Source organism: Hemiscyllium ocellatum, chromosome 29 (assembly GCF_020745735.1).
Source record: "Hemiscyllium ocellatum isolate sHemOce1 chromosome 29, sHemOce1.pat.X.cur, whole genome shotgun sequence".
Lineage (NCBI taxonomy): Eukaryota > Metazoa > Chordata > Chondrichthyes > Orectolobiformes > Hemiscylliidae > Hemiscyllium > Hemiscyllium ocellatum.
The window spans coordinates 23,961,006-23,986,641 of record NC_083429.1 but is presented as its reverse complement, the minus strand read 5'-3'; the positions used below and the strand labels follow the sequence as shown (position 1 = coordinate 23,986,641).

At 42.8% G+C, this 25,636-nt stretch overlaps 1 protein-coding gene across 2 annotated transcripts in view; it reads left to right on the top strand.

Annotated features, from left to right (window-relative positions):
- Nucleotides 1-22,784, top strand: part of tmem218 (transmembrane protein 218) — a 33,502-nt gene extending 10,718 nt beyond the window's left edge. For both annotated transcript variants that reach the window (XR_009646265.1, XM_060847076.1), the window contains exons 3-4: nucleotides 2,012-2,117; nucleotides 18,446-22,784. Coding sequence is in view for 1 of the 2 variants with exons in the window: in XM_060847076.1 (XP_060703059.1) it covers nucleotides 2,012-2,117; nucleotides 18,446-18,577 (238 nt within the window). In the remaining variant the exon portion in view is untranslated. The remainder of the gene's footprint in view (nucleotides 1-2,011; nucleotides 2,118-18,445) is intronic.
- The last annotated feature ends 2,852 nt before the right edge of the window (nucleotides 22,785-25,636 follow it).

The window sequence follows — 25,636 nt, the reverse complement described above, 5'->3', positions numbered from 1 at the left end:
GGGTCAAGATTAGTGTGGTGCTGGAAAAGGGCCATGACCCAGGACCTGCAAGCCCACCTGATATCCCCAACAGTACCCTTCCACTGACACACACATTCGTTTGGCTGAACTGATCCTCACCCTTAACAATTTCTCCTTCGAATCCTCCCACTTCCTCCAGACGAAAGGGGTAACCATAGGCACCCGCATGGTCCCCAGCTATGCCTGTCTCTTTGTTGGCTACATAGAACAGTCCATCCTCTGTAGTTACACAACTCCCCACCTCTTCCTCTGCTACACTGATGACTGCATCGGCGCCACCTCGTGCTCCTGTGAGGAGGTTGAGCAGTTCATCAGCTTCACCAACACATTCCACCCCAACCTTAAATTCACCTGGGCCACCTTCGACACTTCCCTCCCCTTCCTGGACCTCTCCATCTCCATCAATGATGACTGACTTAACACTGAGATTTTTTTTACAAACTCACCGACTCCCACAGCTACCTGGATTACACCTCTTCCCAGCCTACCTCCTGCAAAAATGCTATCCCGTATTCTCAATTCCTCCGCCTCCAATGTATCAGCTCCCAGGAGGACCAGTTCCACCACAGATGGCCTCTTCCTTCCCACATGGTTGAAGATGCCATCCAACGCATCTCGTCCACATCCCGCACCTCCACCCTCCAAACCCCACCCCTCCAACTGCAACAAGGACAGAACACCCCGGTCCTCACTTTCCACCCCACCAACCACCATATAAACGGCATCATCCGTTGACATTTCCGCCACCTCCTCCAAACTGACCCCACCACCAGGGATATATTTCCCTCCCCACCCCTATCCTCTTTCCGCAAAGACCATTCCCTCCGTGACTACCTGGTCTGTGCCCCCCAACAGCCTATCCTCCCGTCCGAGCACCTTCCCCAGCCACCGCAGAAACTGTAAAACCTGCGCCCACACCTCCTCCCTCACCTCCATCCAAGGCCCCAAAGGAGCCTTCCACATCCATCAAAGTTTTTTACCTGCACATCCACCAGTGTCATTTATTGTATCTGTTGCTTCCGATGCAGTCTCCTCTACATTGGGGAGACTGGACATCTTCTCACAGAGCGCTTTAGGGAACATCTCCAGGATACCTGCACCAATCAACCACACCACCCTGTGGCCGAACATTTCAACTCCCCCTCCTACTCTGCTGAGGACATGCAGGTCCTGGGCCGCCTCCACCACCACTGCCTTACCACCCTGGAAGAAGAACGCCTCATCTTTCACCTCGGAACACTTCAACCCCAGGGCATCGATGTGGACCTTACTAGTTTCCTCATTTCCCCTCCCCCCACTTTACCCTAGTTCCAACTTGCCAACTCAGCACCACCCTCATGACCTGCCCTACCTGCCAATCTTCCTTCCCAACTATCCACTTCACCCTCCTCTTTAACCTAATGCCTTCATCCTCCCCTCCATCCACCCATTGTACTCTTCGCTACCTTCCTCCAGCCCCACCCGCCTCCCATTTATCTCTCCACCCTGGAGGCTCATTGCTGATGAAGGGTTTTTGCCTGAAACATCGATATTCCTGCTCCTTAGATGCTGCCTGACCTGCTGTGCTTTTCCAGCACCACTCTAATCTTTAAAAGGAACACAGCAAGAGCAGAGTGATTAGGTCAGGGTTGTGGAACAAACTTGTAGCAGAACTAAGGTTGGGCTGTTCACCGTTTGGGAGAGACTGTGCTAAGTTAATAAAGCACAGGGAGGAAACCAGAGATACTTCTGAAAATCAAAAACATAGTTAAACCTAAAAGACAGAAAGGGGAAAGCTTGGTCTGATTGACACAAACTGCAATTGACTAGCTGGAGCCAGTGTACCATCAATTTGGTACCAGTTTTCTTTGATTTTAAATTGATCTTCCGCTCCTCAGCTTTGGTGCTCTGATACCCTCACTGGGCCCCTTGCTTGATAAACCAGTATAATAAAATATCATCTGTTGTGCAGTACAGATTCATTGGGAATATCTTGTGTTATTTTATCTAGCTGGCTTTCGATTATATTGGTTTTCTTCCTTGCATTGATGATCACCTTGATCCTCATCTTCTTTCCCCGGGCCAAAGAGACACCTGAGTCAGTGACTGAAGACGTGGTAAGAACAGTGTTTATATCTGTTGCTTTATATTGCCTTTCATAACCTGCCCCTGAGCTTTTATTAAAAACAATGAACCGTGTGCAGGCAACAGAACCTTATCAACCCTCAGGCAGTCCCATTTCTCACACATGCAGTGCACAACATATTGATTTCCGTGAAGGATGAAGTACTGTACTTGCAGCATAAATCCAGACAAAACTCCCAAAAGAACAAATCAAAGGTTTAAACTAAAAGTAAACTTAAACCCCAGCAGTAAATGATTCCCTTCACTGTATCACTCCCTCGCTCTATCCACTTAATTACAGTGAGTGCTTCTGGGCCTGTATGCGTTCCTCTGGTCACAGCAACAAAGCTCACTTATTGAGGTCTCTTGAGTTGCTATGACCTGTGCTCTTCAATTTATAAATTATGTCAGCACACTAGAGTCTCCGATTAGGATCAGAATTTTATTGTAAACCGATCTCTTCCTTTTGTGCAATCTTGATCTCTGATGTTTTCCCTTTTTTGAAATTGAGAATCCCAGGTCAAAGCCTGTGCTGCAGAAGCAATGTCAAGAAAGTAGAAGAAAACAAGAGGCAGTTAAAGTTTTGGTTAGGTGTTAACACACATTCCTTTTAAAAGTATTTAGAATATAGGAAGAGTCATAGTGATGTACAGCACAGAAACAGACCCTTCGGTCCAACTCATCCATGCCGACCAGATATCCTAACCGAATCTAGTCCCACCTGACAGGCGGCCCATCTCCCTCCAAACCCTTCTTATTCATATACCTATCGAGATGTCTTTTAAATGTTGCAATTGTACCAGCCTCCACCACTTCCTCTGGCAGCTCATTCTGTACATGTACCACCCTCTGCGTGAAAAAAATTGCCCCTTAGGATTGTTTTATATCTTTCCCCCTCACCCTAAACCAATGCCTTCTAGTTCTGAACTCCTCCACCCAAGGGAAAAGACTTTGTCTATTTATCCTATCCATGCCCCTCATGATTTTATAACCTCAACAAGGTCACCCCTCAGCCTCCGACACTCCAGGGAAAACAGCCCTAGCCTATTCAACCTCTCTCTCTAGCTCAAATCCTCCAACCCTGGCAACATCCTTGTAAATCCTTTCTGAACCCTTTCAAGTTTCACAACATCTTTCCGATAGGATGGAGACCACAATTGCACGCAAAATTTCAAGAGTGGCCTAACCAATGTCCTGTACAGCTGCAACATGACCTCCCAACTCCTGTACTCAATACTCTGACCAATAAAGGAAAGCATACCATATATCGCCTTCACTATCCTATCTATCTACAACTCCACTTTCAAGGAGCTATGAACCTGCACTCCAAGGTCTCTTTGTTCAGCAACACTCCCTAGGACCTTACCATTAAGTGTATAAGTCATGCTAAGATTTGCTTTCCTAATATGCAGCACCTCATATTTATCTAAATTAAACTCCATCTGCCACTTCTCAGCCCATTGGCCCATCTGATCAAGATCCCGTTGTAATCTGAGGTAACATTCTTCGCAGTCCACTACACCTCCATTTTTGGTGTCATCTGCAAACTTATTAACTATACCTCTTATGCTCACGTTCAAATCATTTATATAAATGAAGAAAAGTAATGGACCCAGCACTGATCCTTGTAGCACTCCACTGGTCACAGGCCTCCAGTCTGAAAAACAACCCTCCACCACCACCCTCTGTCTTCTACCTTTGAGCCAGTTCTTTATCCAAATGGCTAGTTCTCCCTGTATTCTATGAGATCTAACCTTGCTAATCAGTCTCCCATGGGAAACCTTGTCGAATGCCTTACTGAAGTCCACATAGATCACATTCACTGCTCTGCCCTCATCAATCCTCTTTGTTACTTCTTCAAAAGCCTCAATCAAGTTTGTGAGACATGATTTCTCACGCATAAAACCATTTTGACTATCCCTAATCAGTCCTTGCCTTTCCAAGTACATGTACATCCTGTCCCTCAGGATTCCCTCCAACAACTTGCCCACCACCAAGGTCAGGCTCACTGGTCTATAGTTCCTTGGCTGCTCCTTACCACCTTTCTTAAACAGTGGCACCATGTGGCCAACCTCCAGACTTATGGACTTCAGCCTGGGACTATTGATGATACAAATATCTCCGTAAGAGGCCCAGCAATCACTTCTCTAGCTTCCCAGAGTTCTAAGGTGCCCCTGATCAGGTCCTGGGGATTTATCCACATTTATGCGTTTCAAAGCACCAGCACTTCTTCCTCTGTAATGTGCACATTTTTCAAGATGTCACCATCTATTTCCCTAGATTCTATATCTTCCGTGTCCTTTTCCACATCAGTAAATACTGATGCAAAATACTCACTTAGTATCTGTCCCATCTCCTGCGGCTCCACACAAAGGCAGCCTTCCTGATCTTTGAGGGGCCCTATTTTCTCCCTAGTTACCCTTTTGTCGGTAAGGAATAGGTGGTGAGTGATATGAAGTTCCAGAGTTTAAAGTTCTGCACAGGAGTAAGTTACAAAAGGATCCCATACTGTCAATCTTGATTTCATTGTTAAGTGAGGCCTGGAATGGCAGAAGAAGAAGGACAATGGGTGGAATCTTGAAGGGATCTGAGCAATGTGGCCGATAGCGAGGTGTGTGGCAAAATTGTGTAACAGTTGTAGCAAGGCCTATGTCGATGGTTAGAGCAATTCAAACCATCTTTCTTCATCTTCACAAGTCACATGGGAAGATTCTCACCCCTGTGGCAAGATAGCAGTTGTTGGGGAGGAGCACTTGTTAAATGCCTTGTTAACAGCACAGCTGACCTGATTGATTTTCAGCCAACCATCTTATCAAACTTGCCAATCTAGCTAAATGTTGAGAAACTGCAACAAGGAAACTAGAGCAGGCACCTGGGAGATTTAGTTCATTGCTTGTTGTGAATGACTTCATGGCATTTGCCATCTGCCAGTCTTAAAGAACGCTCATGGCACATCTCCAGGCAACTTAGAGGATGCTTCTGCATTTCAGTGCTGCACCTTGGGATGCACTGGGAAACTGTTTTTATTCACTTGTGGAATGTGGATATTGATGTCTGGGCAGCATTTATTGCCCTTCTGAGTTGTCTTTGAGAAGATGGTGGTGAGCTGCCTTCTTGAACCACCGCAGTTCATGTGTGAAAATTGATCAACAATACCCTTTTGAGAAGGATTTCCAGAGTTTTGACTCCGTGACAGTGAAGTCAGGACGGTGAGAGGTTCAGAGGGGAACTTGCAAGTGATGGTGTTCACCTGCATCTGCTGCCCTTGTCCACCTGGATGGGAGTGGTTGTGGGTTTGCAAGGTGCTGTCAAACTATCTTTGGTGAATTTCTGCAGTCCATCTTATTGATAGTACACACTTCTGCAACTCCGCATTGGTGGTGGACAGATCAAGTGCTTGTGGATGTGATACCAATCAAGCAGGCTGCTTTGTCCTGGATGATGTCAAGCTTCTTGAGTGTTGCTGGAGCTGTACCCATCAGGCAAGTGGGTGCATTCCATCACCTTCCTGACTTGTGCTTTGTAAATGGCAGACAGGCTTTGCGGGGTCAGAAAGCAAGTTACTCACTGGAGAATTCCTAGCCTCTGACCTTTTCTTGTAATCACTATATTTATATGGTGAGTACAGTTCAGTTTCTGGTCAATGGTGCCCCCATAGAATATTGATAATGGGGATTCAGTGATGGTAACATCATTGAATGTCAAGGGGCGGTGATTAGGTTGTCTATTATTGGAGATGGTCACGACCTGGCATTTGTATGGCGTGAATGTTACTGTCACTTGTTCGCCCAAGCCTGGTTATTGTTCAGACACTGTTGCATTTGAGAAGTTGCAAATTGTGATGAACACTGCACGGTTATTGGCAAACATCTCCATTTCTGACCTTAAAGTCATTAATGAAGTAGCTGAACATTTTTGTGCCTAAGACATTACTGAGGGGCTCCTGCAGAGATGACTGACCTCCAGTAACCCCAACCATCTTCCTATATGTCAGATATGGCGTCAACAAGTGGAAAATTTGCCCCCAGATTCCCATTCATTCCAGCTTTGCCAGGGCTCCTTAATGCTACATTTGGTTGAATGTAGCCTGATGTCAAAGGCTGTCATTCTCTCTTCCCATTGTGTGGCTGCTGCGAGGACCCAAAGCACATCGTGTCACATACCCAGTTCGAGGATTGGGCCAGGCTTCTCTTTTGGGCTGTTCACTGCTCACAGCATTCCTGCTTTCTGTTGCCTTGTTTTGATCTCTCAGCCAGAGAAGCCAGGTTTAGTGTTGTTGCCGTGCTATTTAACACAAACACAAAATCAGCGAGCTTTTCATAGTTGTCAGAATTCTCAGTCAAATTAAGGGGGTTAGCTTTTACTAGAACAGGAAATCAATGACAGCTTCTGATACGACCAGGACTTACTCAGTGTGGTTTGAGTCTGAATTCTGTCCTTATAAGCAGTGAGTAGCCAGATGACAAGCAGATCACCACCTTGCCTTGATTCTTTCTGTCCCATTCTGAGCTGTTTTCCTGATGGAATGAGACAGTTTGGTATAACAGAGGAAGAAAGTGTGGCACAGCATTTACTGTTGGTGCAGAAGTGGTGGTGTTCTGAGCAAGTGAGTGGACAGCACAGAGGACATACAGGGTTAGTGGTGTCAGAGTTGAGGTGATTGAGAGTAAGTGAGGCAAGATGCTGAAGACAGTAATGTGACTTGTAGAACATAAGCCTTGGTGCAAGTTGGGTATGGCAGTAGAGATAGAACATAGAACAGTACAGCACAGTACAGGCCATTCTACTTTTGATGTTGTGCCAACTTTTTTTATCCTACTCTAAGATCAAACTAACCTACCTACTCTTCATTTTACTATCATCCATGTGTCTATCCAAGAGTCTCTTAAATGTCCTTATAGTATCTGATTCTGTTGCCACTGCTGGCAGTGCATTCCACTCACCCACCACACTCTGTGTAAAGAACCTACCTCTGACGTCTCCCCTAAACCTTCCTACAAGTTTTAAAATTATGCCCCCTCATGATAGCTCTTTCTGTCCTGGGTAAAGGTCTCTGGCTATCGACTTTATTTATGCCTCTCATTATTTTGCATACCTCTATCAAGTCACCTCTCATCCTTCTTCGTTCCAATGAGAAAAACCATGGCTCCCTCAACTTTTCTTTGTAAGACGTGCTCTCCAGTCCAGGCAGCATCCTGGTAAATCTCCTCTTCACCCTCTCTAAAGCTTCCACATCCTATAATTGAGGCAACCAGAACTGAACACAATATTCCAAGTGTGGTTAACCAGGGCTTTATATCTATGCCTTAACCTTGCGACTGTTAAACTAAATCTCCCACTAATTAAAGCTAACACACCATACACTGCCTTAACAACCCTATAAACTTGGGTGGCAACTTTGAGGGACCCCCAAGATCCCTCTGTTCCTCCACTCTGCCAAGAATCCCACCTTTTTAACCCTGTATTCTGCATTCAAATTTGGTCTTTTAAAAATGAATCACTTCCCACTTTTCCAGGTTGAACTCCATCTGACACTTCTTAGCCCAGCTCTGCATCCTGTCGATGTCTCATTGCAACCTACAACCCTTCCACACTGTCCACAACTCCACCAACCTTTGTGTCAACGGCAAATTTACTAACCCACCCTTCCACTTCCTCATCCGAGTCATTTATAAAAATCAAAAAGAGCAGAGGCTCCAGAACAGATCCCTGTTGAATACGGTTGCCCAGTTTACCCCAAATATTCCTGTCTCAACTGTGTGCCCACCCCAAGTTTTGCCCCGCTACCAGATGTTTTCTGTCCCCAACTTGGCATCCCTCACCCAAAATTTCCCCCACTCACCGTGTAATTGCCCACTCTGGTGTACTTTAATTCCCCTCTACTAACCGTGCCCTCCTTTCCTTGCAAGGCTTCCCCCCCCCCCCCCAAATTTACCACTCCACAAACTTTATGTCCCTGCCATCTTGCAATACCCACAATTTACCATCTCAATTTTGCCCCCTCCCCCACCAAAATCGTACTCCCCATATTTTGCCCCTCTCGCCACATATTTACTACTTCTGATTGTGTGGCCCAGAGTTGGGCAATCAAAAATAAGGGTGTGGGAACATATTTGCCCTCAATTTGTTAGTAGCTCTATTTTCTTCTCCCACCACCTCTTGCAACTCCCCCAAATATGCAAACCCCTTTCCCATTATTCAGCCCCTACAATTTTGCTTCCCCCAGATTTTACATTCCCCCAATTCCAGTCCCCTTGACTATTTTGCTGCTTCCCTCATACTTTGCTCCCCTGAATATTGTTCCCCCATTTGAATACCCCTCCCTCTCTGCCGCTTTAGTCCCTTTCCCATACTGCCCAACCCCCCATCATTCCTTCATGATTACACAGCCACCTACCCCTTTATGGTGATGGACACTGTCCAATAAAGCCCCTATTAAATTTACAGCAACTTAATTTTCAAAACCAGAAAGCAGCTGTTGTCTCCGGCGTTGATTTTCCTCTGTTTGTAGATCTCCCTGGGTTGTCTTTGGTATTTGGCTACAAAGGTGTTTCAGAGGTAAAAGTTACCTTTGATAGAGATTTTTTTTAAGACAGTCTGTCTGACAATAATAGTTGGTGCTCTTTCTCCTGGCTAATTGACAAAATTGCCTGCTTTTTATACCCAAAACTGCTGTCAAAACAGTAAAATACCAACTCGATTGGTTTTAGTATATACTTTGTTTCTGCGCGTCGGTCACATGACGGGAGCCGGTCATCTCTCTCTCTCTCTCTCTCTCTCTCTCTCTCTCTCAAAGCTAGAGTATACACTTTTAACTTCATAACTTTCTCAGTGAGGGGAAATGACGGAGTGGGATCTTGCAGTGCCCCATCATAATCAATGTAAAGGTCACTGACAGTCTGCACCTGCACATTGTATACAGTCACAGTGGGGTATTAGGGGGGCAAAGTTGGGGGCACAGTCAGGTGGTCAAACTTTGAGGGGACAAGAATAAACAAAGAGACGAGAGAAAGATAAAAAGAGAAAGTGGCAGTAATATCAGGCCAGCTACCAGCACCACGTCCTAGTCAGAGTAGAAATGAAAGAATAGGCAGGATGAATGCATGGCTTCAGACATAGTGCAGGATGGAAGGGTTCAGATGTTTGGACATTGGGACCAAATCTGGGAGAGGTGGGACTATTACAAATCCAAAGGTCTTAACCTGGGCAAGACTGTAACCAATGTCCTAGGGGGTGCTTTTCCTAACACTGTTGGGGAGGATTTAGCCTAAAGTGACAGAGGGATTGGAACCAAATGAAGAGATTAGTGGGCAGTAAGGAGGCAGTAACTAAAGCCTGTAAGGAACTAGATCATGAAGCCAGTGTGACTGAGGGGAAGAGTAGACAGGGACCACATGATGAACGCAAAGGATACAGGTGGTTTGAGGTGCATTTGTTTTAATGCGAGGAATGTAGAAGGTAAGGCAGATGAACTCGGGGCTTGGATTAGTACCTGGGAGTATGATGTTATTGCTGTTACTGAGACTTGGTTGAGGGAAGGGCACGATTGGCAACTAAATATCCCAGGATATAGATGCTTCAGGCGGAATGGAGAGGGAGGTAAAAAGGGTGGAGGAGTTGGATGACTGGTCAGGGAGAATATCACAACTGTGCTGAAGGAGGGCACTATGAAGGATTCGAGCAGTGAGGCGCTATGGGTAGAGCTCAGAAATCGGAAGGGGATGCTAAGAATGTTGGAGCTGTATTACAGGCATCCCAACAGCAAGTGTGAGAAAGGTACAAAGAGAGAGGAAAGATATAAGAGACCTAAGGGTCAACTTTTTCACGCAGAGGGTACTACATGTATGGAATGAGCTGCCAGAGGAAGTGGTGGAGGCTGGTACAATTGCAACATTTAAAAGACATCTGGATGGGTATATGAATAGGAAAGGTTTGGAGGAATATGGGCCGAGTACTGGCAGTTGGAACTGTATTGGGTTGGATATTTGGTCGACATGGACGAGTTAGACCGAAGGGTCTGTTTCCATGCTGTACGTCTCAATGGCGCTATGACTGTATGGCGTCTGGCTGTTCACCCTCCCCCTTGAGATTCCTGTAGTCTTGATCTAAGACATTCCTAACCCTGGCACTCAGCAGGCAATATACCATCCAGGAGTCTCTGTCGTGACTACACAATCTTTTGTCTGTTCCTCTAACCATTGAATCTCCCATCAGTATCACTCTCCTATTCTCCCCCTTCCCCTTCTCTTCTGAGCTACAGAGCCAGGCTCAGTGCCAGAGACCTGGCTGCTGAGGCTTTCCCCGGTATGCTCAGTAATTTAGTTTTGGAGGGGGGAGCCAGATAGTGAGGTTACGGAGAGAAAATGGTGGCACCTATGTTGGCAGAGAGGAGAAGGTCGTTGACCCTCTTGCCACATTGCTGATCAAACTTTGAGATGGCTGAGGATACCTTAACTTGAGTGGCAACCTTGGACCAGGCTGCTATTGGTGTTGTGGCCTCCACTGCTGGTCCTGGGTGAAGAGGAAGGAAATCCTGCAATGGACCATCCCATTCTAAAGAACCTCCAGGTCTCTGACCACAAAGCAGGATGCCAGTCTCTTTCAATATGACATGTCTAGGGGAAATGTCAGCAACCATGCATGGCATTTCTGGAATGCCAGGTGCTTGTTCAGGTGTACAACGGGCATTTAAAGATGGCGCGGATGGAAGAGATGCCAGTAAATACCAGGCTATTTCCGAGAGGCGAGTTGTTGGTGGGTGGAGTTTGGGGAGGCAGGAGGAGGAGAGAAGAGAAGTAATGACCACACATGTGAGCTACAAAGAGGATTGGTTGAAGCAGAGGTTGGTATGAGAGAGAGCCTCACCTCTCCGATGAGCAATATTTCCTCGTAACTGACTTGGACTTTAGTAGTGCAAGAAAGAAATCATTAACATTGTCTGGAGAGGGAAACATTATCTGAGTTTTGGATGGACTTAGGCTTTATAGTCAGCAGTTTTCAAAATTTTCTCTGGGACACCACCTAAAAATGTTGACGTTTCCAAGGACCCATCTCCCACCAAAACTAAATTACCTAAGGCCATGTCAGCTGCCAAAAATAAAATAATTAATACTGAAAACATCTTTAATAAGTATGCAGTAACAGGGCATTCATGCCCCTAAATCAACAAAAACAAATCTGAAAACCGACAATCTGACAATGATAATCTTGCAATCGTAGCGAAAGGATTTTTAAAAAAAATGTGGTTATAAATAATTAACATAGCGCAATCCAAACACTTCTAGTTGAAAATTAATGTGACTCTGGAGGCCAATAAAGATAGCAGTAACATTCAGCTTATAATTATTAAAGTTTGCATTTGTGAGTTCAACATACAATCATGAAAATATGTGCTTTAAAATACTCTAGTTTCCTGTTATTACTTGTAGTCAAACTCACTACATTCTCCTGTGATAGAAGACCAGGAAAAGTCCCTTCCTGCCCCACAATAGCTGCAAATTGTTGCTGTACAGATGGCAGCTGTTAACCATGCCTGTCATCAAAAGAAAGTCTGCAGCTGTTGCCCTGCTTGGTAAGAACATGAGACTGGTAGCTTCTTATTCAAGATTTGTAGCTTCCACGAGATGTTCATGAAGCTACCCTACCCAGTTTCTAGGTGCATCTGTCTCCAACAGTCATAGAGATCTAGAGGCAAGTAGGTGCAAACTTTAATAATTACAAGTTGAATGTTATTGCTATTTTTATTGGCCTCCAGACTTTAGTGTAGCTTTGTAATCCCATCCACTGTTTCTACATCTCCAGTGAGGGTCACATCCCACAATATCCCTCCAAAAATATCGATTATGGCAAGAATGAGGAGTTGCACCTAAGGTCAGAATAGAGAAGAATTTCAGCAATTAAAACAAAAATGAAGTAGTTTTGAGACTTTCAGAGATTTGAAAGGGTCACAATTTTCATTGCAAAGCTCAAAAGTGACCAGAATCTAATGGTGCAACAATTGCACTGAATGAGGAACAACGTCTGTGCCTTGTGTGTGCAGTTCGAAAGAAGCTGAAGAGTACAATCGACATAAAATATTATGTTGAATGATGAGTAGATGAGATTGTTGATATGGAGTGGGAACGTGACCAGTCTAGAAAAGTGCTTGAGCTGATGCAGAGCCTGAGGAAATCAGTCAACAATTGTACCACAGACTCTGAAGTTTTCTTAAGAGGAAGCTGACACAGTAGACCTTAGAAAGACTTGTTGGGCCATGGCAGAAAGCAAAGGAGGCGGCAAAGGAGGTTCCTAAGTGTTTGTGAATGCAGCTCCACAAGACTAATTTTACGTAGTGTGGTTGTACCAAACACCATCAAAGTAATCATCTTCGAGCAGTTTTCATTACAGCAATAACTTTACATTCAACATTACAATGCATGAGTTACAAAACAAACAAATAGGAAGAGAGGAATTTCCCTCCATCTGTTATCTGACTTTACCTCTCTTTATCTCTACACTATTCTGTATAAATGATATACATCATATATATTTCCCATTTGTTTGGCAGAACTGCAATTTGCTTCATGGATTTCTGCAGTACAGTACACATTGGCTCAGAGTGCTTCAGAAACTATCGTAGTTACATTGCAAATTAGAATTAAGAGCACAGATAGCAACTGAGAAACAGCAGAACTTCTGTAATGTGACGGGTGTGTTCTTGTACAGTCCCATGTTATAGAAGAATATTACTTTAGAAACAGCACTTAAAGTATTGGTGAAATTGTGTTACAGCCAACATACACTTTAAAAGTTTGCGCTTAGAAACAGTGTTCCCAATTTGGCAATTGCATTACAGCGAATTCTCATTAACAAATCGTGCATTATAGTAGAACGACCTGTATTCATGATTTCAAGAGATGATAATGACTTCAACTTTTCTGTCTGTTCCATAGTCACTGCATTCAGCAGTATTCACATCTGTTTACACCAACAGTGTAACTGCCTCAGAAGAAACCTAGAAAACCACCATCACGCTTGCTTCTGATGACGTTTGTAATTTAAAGATATATAAAAGCACTTGGTTTTGCCGGCAGCCACTTTTATGGAATGGCTGTACACACTGATGTGACATGCTGCAAGTTCCTGTTTGGTATTTATGTCAGTTGGTAATAGTGAAGTGTTGGGTACAGCATACCATAGAAAAATACATAAGATTTTAATAATGAAAGCCCAAAAAAGCGAATAATGTGGCTTGACCAGTTTACTGACTGACTGGAACACCTCCTCCAACTGATCAGATGAGAGAATTCACAAACCTGGACATTAAAGCAGAACTGTGTTGCCGTGTGCTTCAGCTAACTTCCACCTATGATCAAATAATAGCAGTACCATGGTACCAATTAGCAGGGCACAGGGCAGGACCTCTGCTCGCAAGCCAATGAACTATTAATATTACATGGCCCAAGCTCTGTGTATTGCTCACAGTACCAGGCCCCACTAATTGGCTCATTAAAGAATGAGGTGTGTTAAACGAGCACCCGTCTAGTCCACAAGAGATTTGTTCTGTTGCTGAGGTGGAGTTTATTCTTCCTCAACATCGTCTTGGAGTACCAAGCTCCTTGTATTGCTGCACGAGAGCACAGGCAAAACCACCTGCAGGGGCAATGATTAGCATTCGTTAGCATTCTTTCTCTGCTGTTTTCTCTCTGCTTGTTCTGCTCTCACAGCTAATTAATATTTTAGACCACACATAAAGCTGCAGGTTTGCATACTAACGTTACCTGGGAATTCTAAGTGTTCAGCAAAATAGAATTGCAAGTATAACACTGATTTTCTTTTGGACAGTCACGTTTGTTGTCCTGTCATCTCAATCATGACATTGAGACATGAATGATTCCATTTAAGATTCAGTTTAGTTCAAGTAATTTATGTTCATAGAATCATATCCTATCATAGAATCCCTACAGTGCACAAACAGGCCATTCGGCCCAACAAGTTCACACCAACCCTCTGAAGAGTAACTCACCCAGCCCCATTCCCCTACATTTACCCCTGACTAATGCACCTAAACTACACATCTCTGAACACTATGCGCAGTTTAGCATGGCCTATTCACCTAACCCTTTGAGAGGAAACCGGAGCACCCGGAGGAAACCCATGCAGACACAAGGACAATGTGCAAACTCCACACAGACAGACGCCCGAGACTAGAATTGAACCTAGGTCTCTGGTGCTGTGAGGCGCAGCAGTGCGAACCACGGAGTCACCGTGCTGCCCTATTGTTAATATAGATCAGCTTACAGTGTAGCAATGGCGATGCCACTGGGTTTTATCAAAATATGTTTGCTTATAAAAAGCCCAACCACCCAGTTGATGTCATTATTCTAGGACGTGAATGTTTTGTGCTCTTTCATTTTAATAACCTGGCCTCAATCACTAAGCTGGACAGTGTTTCCCAGTCATTGCTCAAACTCTGTGTTATCTGTTAATGCTACCTTGCACATGAGACATTCTGGTGGTGAGTGGACAAAAAGATGGTTAGTAAAGTGGGAAATGTGATACTTGGTTGAGAAGAACAGAAAAATTTATTAAATTTTAAATATTGAGAAATTCTTTAATATTGACGTTCAGAGAAATTTGGCTGTCCTTGCATAAGAAACATGTATTTAACATGGAGGTACAGCAAACATTTGGGAAAGCAAATAGTGTGTCAACCACTATTACAAGACAGTAGGAATACAAGATTAAGGGAGTGATTGTAAGGGGCAAAGTGAGACGCTGCCTGAAGTATACTTTACAATATTTGCCTTTGTGCTAAGCAAGGATATACTTATTGAAAGAGTGCAGCAAGTATTAACTAGATAACTTCCTGGAAAGAGAGGAGAAGAGAGTTTGAATAGAATGGGCCTTCACTCTGGAGTTTGAAGGAATTATGAAACAGAATATTTAAAGTTGTTGTTGTCCCAAAAGACCATTGGCTATTCTCGTATTAGCAAGAGACGACTGGTGGACAGTTTAACTCAAGGGTCACCACAAGGAGCATGTTGAGAGAGTGGGTTGTTCATGGTGACTTGACAATTGAACCCCTGCTGTTTGGTGTCACTTTATATCACAAAGCAGCCATCAGGCCAAAGGTTTTGACAGGGCCTTCCCCTCTTCTTGGGAATGGGGCTAGAAAATGAACTTACTACCCAGCAGAAAAAAACTTGAAGCTCCGTCAGTCAGATGATTTTTGAGAGATCATTGCATCCTGGATCCCTTTTACTAAACAAAGAAACCTAACCATGAATACACTAGTGCCTCCAAAAATATAAAAGGGTGAGTGGTTACCTTGTTCTTCCCTACTCCCACAATCCAAAACCACAACAAAACAACATAATAAGTCAACAACATCCCTGTATGTTTAGGATTCGTTTTAATTGTGCAACTATTCTTAATGAGGTTAGTGCAGTTTTTGAAGTTGTCATTGTTCAAAATAGTAACAGCAGAACAACAAAGAAAAATGTATAGTCCGGTTATTGTTCTGTTTTTTGAGGTTGATTTGATATGTTTGAACCAAGATTTTGTCTGTATTCTTCAGAGTAGTGTTTACCTGTTTGCTAGGTTTATGTCTGGTTTTGAAAAAAGCCAAAGTGCTTTGCTCTTGTAAAGTGGATTTGTGATTACAGTGCCCATCAGAAAATGTATCTCCCACTCCCTCCCCATGTCTGACTATTTCAATATTCCTTACATTTGATGTACATTTAAGAAGTTCTGGTTGTTTAAAGATAAATTGAACAGTTTGTCAACAAATTGATGATATAGTATGTATCTAGACCCAGCCACTCATTTCATTATATTCAGTAAGGTGTTCGACAAGGTTCCCCATGGGAGACCAATTAGCAAGGTTAGATCTCGTGGAATACAGGGAGAACTAGCCATTTGAATACAGAACTGAATCAAAGGTAAAAGTCAGAGGGTGGTGGTGAGGGTTGCTTTTCAGATTGGAGGCTTATGACCACTGGAGTGCCACAAGAATGGGTGCTGGGTCCACTACTTTTCTTCATTTATGTGAATGATTTGGGTGTGAGCTTCAAAGGTATAGTTAGTAAGTTTGCAGATGACACCAAAATTGGAGATGCAGTGGACAGTGAAGAAGGTTACCTCAGATTACAATGGGATCTTGATCAGATGAGCCAGTGGGCTGAGGTGTGGCAGATGGAGTTTAATTTAGATAACTGTGAGGGAAAGCAAATCTTAGCGGGACTTATACACTTTATGGTAAGGTCCGAGGGAGTGTTGCTGTACAAAGAAACCTTGAAGTGCAGGTTAATAGCTCCTTTGAAAGTAGAGTCACAGGTAGATAGGATAGTGAAGAAGGCATTTGGTATGCTTTCCTTTATTGGTCAGAGTATTGAGTACAGGAGTTGGGAGGTCATGTTGCAGCTGTACAGGACATTGGTTAGGCTGCTGTAGGTCTATTGGAAGGATGTTGTGAAACTTGAAAGGGTTCAGAAAAGATTAGCAAGGATGGTGCCAGGGTTGGAGGATTTGAGCTATAGGGTGAGGTTGAATAGGCTAGGGCTGTTTTTCCTGGAGTGTCAGAGGCTGAGGGGTGACCTTATAGAGGTTTATAAAATCATGAGAGGCATGGATAGGATAAATAGACAAAGTCTTTTCCCTGGGATGGGGGAGTCCAGAACTAGAGGCCATAGGTTTAGGGTGAGAGGGGAAAGATATAAAAAAGACCTAAGAGGCAATCTTTTTTCACACAGTGGGTGGTGCATGTATGGAATGAGCTGCCAGAGGAAGTGGTGGAGGCTGGTACAATTACAACATTTAAAAGGCATCTGGATAGTTATATGAATAGGAAGGGTTTGGAGGGACATGGGCTGGGTGCTGGCAGGTGGGACTAAATTTGGTTGGGATATCTGGTTGGCATGGACGAGTTGAACGAATGCGTCTGTTTCTGTGCTGTACATCTCTATGACTCTATAACATGAGAACATCACTTAAAAGTACCAGGTCATCTTATCCTTGCTGCAGCTGATTTCCGTAATTGGTTCCACTTGTTGGAGTATTGTGTTTTGGATTATACTTCCCCAGATGCTAGGAATTTACAGAAAGTCTCCAATTTTCCCTTCACCTTTGAAAGTGCACGTATTGAGATGCTGTTCCATAGACAGTACTTATTCTTTACATGGGCTTACATTTGGCCCTGTCCGGCTTGTTGATCATGAAAGGCATCATGGCTGATTAGATTCTTTCTTTACTTGCCACACATTTGCACAGTCCTCAGTGGACATTGCTAGATATCAATCAGAAACCAGCATGATTTTCCCTGTCTTGCTCAGGATGCTGTCGCTCACCTTCTCTCTTGCACTGTTGCTGTCCTGGTAGTCAGATGGGTCAGTACTGTGGAACCCACATGTGTAAGGTCCAGATTCAGAGCTGGTGTGTCGTTGCGCAACAGTTTGTTGATTTGCTTAGTAACATGGTAAGAGGTGTACATTTCACCACAGTTAGCAAAGAATAATCAAAAGTGAAAGTCATCCTGAAATCCTCTTGGCAGTTGGTTACAGAATATAATTGGTACAACACAGGGAACTCGTTGTGAACTTGACCCAGCACATGGTTCAGTCACAGACAGATTATTGGCTAGAGAGAGCAGGACCTAATGGTGTCTTGTATTTCATTACCTACTGTCTGTGTCATGCAAACAGTGTCACTGCATTTGACATGTTAACGCTTCAGACTTGTGAAATACCATTTCTTCCAAGTCAAAACCATTCTTCATTTTTTTAATTGAAAATGAGTGAATTATATTTAAACTCTTTGTGTAAGAGTTACTTGTTTTCTATGTTCTTTTTTAAGCTGTATTCAACTGAAGGGGTATGTAATCTGTCTTTCTCAAAGGTTTCTGTTTACAATGGTTCGACCTTGGAAATAAAACATTGTGCCAGAAACAATCCATAATTTTGGCATGCTGTCAAGAGAAATTTCATTGTTATTCCAAGATGTTACTATGGAACATTGCAGATTCCTAATTAAATAACCCAGGTTATTTTAATATTTTTCTTTTATTGCTAACTAGTGTTCATTTCTTTTTGGATTACAATTACCTCTAGGACTGGTTGTCGCTGTTGGGGACAGGGTGGTCACTAATTGGCAGTCAGAAGTGGGGGCATTATCTTTATCTCAGTATCATTTAGGTTATTTCTGCTGGCTCTTTTGCACTTCTTTGTGGTCAAGCTGAACGATGAGACATAAATCTGGAAGCAGATTGCTTACGTTCATGCAAGAGAAAAGGGTTGGAAAGGCGGGACCGGCTCTGACCCATGTGCCTCTTTTGTTTCTCTTTCAGATTTATGACCGTTTCTTCATTGGCCGCTATTGTCTGCTGTGTGTCCTGATTGTGACGCTCCTGACAGGCTTGATTCTACTCTTTCCCCATTACCTTGTGGAGCACGTGGAAGCTAAGCTTCTTCGGAACTGAGGAGTGATCTAGAGTCCCTGTATTTTGTATCTATGTGTGGCAACGAGTACTTGGTAAAACACTCTTTAAAAGGTGTATTTTTGTGGAAAAGCATGAGATGTGGCTACTGTAATATCTGGTGGGAAATGGTCAACCCATGGTAATATATGAATGAGTTAAACTTAACCACTTTAAACAAAAAATTCCATGCATCATGGGGTTACATTTATTTTCCTGGGATCAGGGAAGGGAGTCAAATGTAACTGTTTAAAAATCTGTTCATGGAATGTGGGTTGAGCCAGCATTTATTACCTATCCTTAGTTACTCTGGTGAAAGTGGTAGTGAGCTGAATTTTTTTTTAAAAACACTCCAGTTCTTGATGAAGCAACATTTTGGTAAAAGACTGAAGCATCAAGTACTTTCATGCAGAAAGTAACTCCCAGAATCATAGAAACTAACAGTACTGAATAAGGTGCATCAGTCTTGTGTCAGTGAGTTGGGCGATGATATGACAGCTCAGCTTTATCATCACCCTCAAGGTCAGTGGATTGTTGATACCAGTGCATGAAGAGTAGCCTGCTTGGAGAAGAAGGCTACCATCACTGAACAGTCTGTGGTTTACTGGAGAGAAGGAGAGACCATTGAGTAAAGAAGAATAATTCTTCATTTCAACATGGATATAGTGGACAGCAAAAAAAAAAGTTACCTCCGAGTACAACAGGACCTTTGATCAGATGGGCCAAGGAGTGGCAGATGGAGTTTAATTTAGATAAACGTGAGTTGCTGCATTTTGGAAAGACAAATCAGGACAGGACTTATCCACTTAATGATAAGGTCCTGGGAACCATTGGTGAACAAAGACACCTTGGAGTGCAGATTCATAGTTCCTTGAAAGTAGAGTCACAGGTAGATAGAATAGTGAAGAAGGCATTTGGTCTGTGTGCCTTTATTGGTCAGTGCATTGAGTATAAGTGTTGGGAGGTCATATTGCGGCCGTACAGAACATTGTTTAGGCCACTATTGGAATACTGCAGTCAGTTCTAGTCTCCCTGCTATAGGAAGGATATTGTGAAACTTGAAAGGGTTCAGAAAACATTTACAAGGATGTTGAGAGAGTTGGAAGGTTTGAGCTACATGGAAAGGCTGAATAGACTGGGGCTGTTTTCCCTGGAGCATCAAAGGCTGAAGGGAGACTCTCTCGAGAGGAACATGGATAGGGTGAATAGCAAAGATCTTTTCCCCAGGGTAGGGGAGTCCAAAACTGGAGGGCATAGGTTTAAGGTGAAAGGGGAAAGATTTAAAAAGGACCTGAGTGCTAACTTTTTCACGCAGAGGGTGGTACATGTGTGAAATGAGCTGCCAGAGGGTATGGTGGAGGTGGGCTTAATTACATCGTTTAAAAGGCATCTGATGGTACATGAATCAGAAGGGTTTAGAGGAATATGGGCCAAATACTGGCAAATGGAACTAGATTAATTTAGGATATTTGGTCGCCATGGATGGGTTGAACCAAAGTGTCTGTTTCCATGGTCAGTGTCTCAATGACTCTGAGGGGGTGAGGCCTCTTCTGCAGCACTGTGTCCAGCTCTGATTGCCCAGATGTAGGAAAGATATTATTAAGCTGGAGTGGGTTCAGAAGAGATTTACTAGGATGTTGCCCGGAATGGAAGGTTTGAGTTATAAAGGAAGGCTGGATAGTCTGGGACTTTTTTTTTACTGAGGCATAGAAAGTTGAGAGGGATCTTTATAGAAGTTTATAATAATGAGGAGGTATAGATAAGGTTAATCTTAGGTATTTTTTCCCTAGGGTGGGAGATTTCAAGACAAGGGTGCATGTTTTAAGGTGAAAGGAGAGATTTAATAAAAACATGAGGGGCAAATTTTGTTTTACACAATAAGGTCATTCACATGCGGAATGAACTTCCTGAGGAAGTGTTGGATGTAGATATAATTTTAACATTTAAAACACATTTGGATAAGTGCATAAATAAGAACAGTTTAATATATAAGACATGGTGCAGAAATTAGGCCATTCAGCCCATTCAATCATGCCTGATAAGTTTCTCAACCCCATTCTCCTGCTTTCTCCCTGTCACCTTTGACAATCAAGAACTTATCTATCTCCATCTTAAATATACTCAATGACCTGACCTCCACAGCCTTCTGTGGCAGTGAATTCCATCGATTCACCCCTCTCGGGTTGAAGAAGTTTCTCCTTATCTCCCTTTACTCTAAGGCTTTGCCCTCAGGTCCTAGTCTCTCCTACCAATGGAAACATCTTCCCAACATTCACACTGTTTACGCCATTCAGTATTCTGTAAATTTCAAATAGATCTCCCACATCCTTCCACCAAATACAGATCCAGAGTCTGCAAACGTTCCTCATGTTACACTTTCCATTAGTGGGACCATTCTCGTGTACCTCCTCTGAACCTGCTTCAAGGTCAGAGATACTGGGCCAAAAACTGTGCACAATACTCTAAATATGGTCTGATCAGAGCCTTCTTCTAGATCCTTAGAAGTACATCCCTGCTTTTTATATTCAAGTCCTCTCAAAAATAAATGCCAACATTATATTTGTCTTCCTAACTACTGACTCAACCTGCAAGTTTACTTTGAGAATCTTAGTCGAGATCTCCCAATTCTCTTTGCAATTCAGGCTTCTGAATTTTCTCTCCATTTAAAAAATAGTCCATGCCTGTATTCTTCCTACCAAAGTGCATGACCTTCCACTTCTCCATGTTGTACTCCATCTGCCACTTCTTTACCCACTCTCCTAACCTGTCCAAATCCATCTGCAGCATCCCTACCAGTTCAAAACCATCTGTCCCACTACCTATCTTTGTATCATCTGCAAACTTAGCCAGAATACTCTTAGTTCCTTCATCTAGATTATTTACGTACAAAGTGAAAAGTTGTGTTTCCAACACTGAGACTTGCGGAACACCAGCTGCCATCTTGAGAAGGACCCTTTTATCCCCCCCTCTCTGCTTCCTGCCAGACAGCCAAGTTTCTATCTATGCTAGTACCTTGCCTCTAACACCATGGGCCCTTATCTTACTCAACAGCCTCCTATGTAGTCCTTTGTCAAAAGGCCTTCATGAAGTCCAGGTAGAAAACATCCATTGTGGAAACAGGCCATTTCCCAGACCCATTACCCTAAGCTACCACTCTACATTTACCCCTGACTAATGCACCTAACCTACACATCCCTGAAAACTATGAGCAATTCCGCATCGCCAATTCACCTAACTTGCATATCTTTAGATTATGGGAGGAAACCGGAGCACCCAGAAGAAACCCACACAGACACAGGGACAACGTGCAAACTTCACACAGACAGTCGCTCGAGGCTGGAATTGAAGCCATGTCCCTGGTGCTTTGAGGCAGCAGTGCTAACCATGGTGCTGCCCCAAAGACTTCTAGCAGATTTGTCAGGCTGGACCTCCTCTTGATGAAACCATGCTGACTTTGCCCTTTTTTTACCATACACTTCCAAGTTTTCAGAAATCTCATCCTTCATAATGGATTCCAGGATCTTACCCATACTAATCAGTCTGTAATTTTCTGTCTTTTGCCGCACTCCCTTTTTAAGTAGGGGTGTTACATTAGCGATTTTTCAGTCCTCTGGGACCCTCCCTGACTCTAGCGATTCCTGCCAGGATATGGGCCAGGAGCAGGCAGGTGGGAGTAGCTTAGTTTGGGATTATGTTCGGCATAACTGGTTGAACTGATGAATCTATTTCTGTGCTGTATGACTGAGGATTCCTTCATTGTCCATCTATGGAAAATGCAGATTCCAAATATGCACCTCAAAGGGTGTGTTTGTTTACAAATAAACAGAAGCTATGAGATACCATGTATGGACATTCTTTCAGTCTGTGTTCTCACAGCCAGGTGTCATTCCTCCCGGAGACTTCAGCAGTGAATGTCTGGTAAGATTGAGTACCGTGTGCAGTTTTGGGCTCCACTCAGGATCCAAGATGTTGAGGCATTAGAAATTCACTAGGATGCTGCCAACCAGTTGAAAGACATACAAAACGTGAGACAGGAAAGACCAGAACAAAGCTTGTTGGCTCAAAGGAGAATTTTTGTTGTTGGAGGTGGAATGTGGCAGAAGTATTTAAAGTTATGACAGACCAACAATTAACAATGAATCAAACAGATTTTGTAATTGTATTATGCAATTGATTATTTAATGTTTGTTTTTGTATTTTGGAAACTTACATTTTGTAGCTAATTTCTTTTGAATAAATATCTTGTTTTGTATATAAAGCTTTATTTTTTTAAAATCTAAAATGTTGGTGAATATAGGCAAGGCTCTATATTCTAATGTGTTTATGTTCTAATGTCTTTGAATTAATAAAAGAAAGTTTAAATGTTAAGATTTCAGCCTGAAACTTTTGTCCTAAATAGGTGATCCTCTGGATAATCTCATCTCGAATCATCTCTCTCTAATGAGAGAGCGACCCTGTAGTCCGCTGGGAATATGGTGACATGATCTTAACCTAGTATTTCATGGTGGAGACAGAAATGCTCCTTTTTGTAGTGCCCTTGCTCCTGAATGAAGAAACAATCCGGAGCCTGGTGGTGCCACAATGCCACCTGCTGGCACAATTAAGAGCTACCTGTAAGATAAAATGCAACTTTTAGCTGTTAAAAAGATAACATAGTAATAAGATATAGAAAAATTCTCAAAGCTAAATGGAACATGGAGTATAGAAGAGAAGGATGGAAATATATCTAGTAGGATGTTTTTGCATAAATTTTGAAATCATACACATTCAGTGACACCTTTCCATAAAGATAGTATGCCGCTTTTCAGCATATGCAAATAATTTGTATCTAACACCGATTTATCTTGCCATATAATAACATAATTTTCCCTTGTGATTGATTTCCAACCCTAACTACTATTCTGTCAGGAGCTGCAACAAAGAACGGAAAAGTAGAGCAACACAAACTATGACTCCAGTCTAGGTGTGAGATTATGGTTTGTTACAATAGACCTTGTCTCTCAGATCTTTGGAAAAAATATACAAACTGCGATTTCAGGCAGTGAACACTCCTCATCTACTGTCCTGCACACCCGCTGAACAGAAGTGCGGGTAAATGGAGTTGAAGGTCAGGTCTTCAAAAAGGTCTGAATGGCAGAAGAGGGACTGGATGACTTCCTTAGTTACTTCCATTGAGCTAATAAGTCTTTTATTTCTTAGTCAAAAAATTGCAACTCTCAGATAAACACATGCTCTAGATCAATGCTCCAATGAAAAATGTATGTTCTTGGGGTGTGGGCATCACTGGCTAAGGAAATGTTTGTTGCCCAGCTCTAATTGCTGAGAAGGCAGTCGAGAGTCAGCCACATTGCTGTGGGTTTGAAAGCTCATGTAAGCCAGACCAGGTAAGGATGGTGGATTTCCCTCCCTTGTGGCTATTGACCACAGTTACCTGATCAATATTATGCCAGATTTTTGTTGGTACAGTTTGTTTTTTGTTTCAAATTTCACCGTTTGCCATTATGGGATTACAACCCATGTTCTTGGAACATTTGGCTAGGGCTTTGGATGACCAAGGTAACATTGCCATTGTCCCAGACAACCGTGGGGCTACACTCATTAGAGAGAGATAACCAATGTTGGACACCATGCCTCAGGTGAAGGGCGAGTTGAGAAGGTAACTTCAGCCAGAATTAAATCCATGCTGTAAACGTCACTCTGCATTACAAACTAGCAAGACCAGTCCAATGACATTGCCACCATCTTGATGATATAAGCAGTATTGAAAATGAAATGCTGTCCTTCAACTGAAATATGAAACCATCTTCCTATTTGCTTGGGCATTAAGCACATCAAAATCCTTTTTTTGAAAAGGTGAACAAGTTCTGGTATCCTGACCATAACTTTTCCCCTCAGCCAAACCCCGATTGTCTGTTAAGTGCCATTTGCACAGGTTGACTCACATAACATGCTATTGCAAGGCAAGTCATTCTTCATAGAGGTCTATAAAAACAAGAGGGGCATAGATAAGGTGAATAGCAAAAGTATTTTCCCCGAGGATCGGTCAGTTCAAAACTAGAAGCATAATTTTATGGCGAGAAAACTTTAAAGGGGCGACTGTTTCATACACAGGGTGGTTTGTATATGGAATGAACTGCCAGAAGAAGTGGTAGAGTTACAACATTTAAAATACACATGGACAGGTACATGAATAGGAAGGATTTAGGGGGATATGGGGCAAACGCATGCAAATGGGACTATTTTAGTTTGGGAAACCTGGTTGGCATGGATACGTTGGACTGAAGGGTCTGTGACCTGTTGAAACATTCTGACACCATTCAGCCAACAATCTCTATCATTCTATCGAGCAATTGAAATTGATTTCTACTGCCCTGATGTCTCCCATGGCCCTGTATTTAGCTCTGTTATATATATTTACATACACATCTGTTTATAAGATGCAATAACCTGTTTCAAAGTAATGATATGATTTTCAATGTTCCAATTTACACAGACAGATGTTTCTTTTTTCCTCACTTTTAGTAAATATTAAATTGGTTGTCCTTCATTCTTGATTCTCTAATGAAAATAAATGATTCCGATTCGCACCAACAAACACAATATGTATATAATTTTTACAGTATTTTAAATAACCTCTTGTTTGCTTCACTGTAAATAGATGACATGGTATTATGGATATGGGGATAGGGAATAGGGTGGGAAATTAACATTGAGGTTGAATGTCAGCCATAAACCTACCAGGACTGCACAGGCTTGAGAAACAGCATGACCTACATTTGCTCCTATTTCATAGTTATTAACCTGAAAGATTGCCTGCGCAGAAAGCTTTTGCCACATCGGGTGGTCACCTTACATATTGGATTCTTGGCCCCTTGTGCTAACTTCTAGCCATCCTCTAAGTGAATGCAGTGTTGCTGTAGGTATTTATTCAAACATGCCTCACTTTTACCACCCAAACCTCTGAGTCAGCAAGTTAAGCAGCACTCTAGAGTCCTGGCTAACACTTCATGATAATGATGAAGCTTAATGATATTATTATTTGGGACTTTGAATTCTACAGTT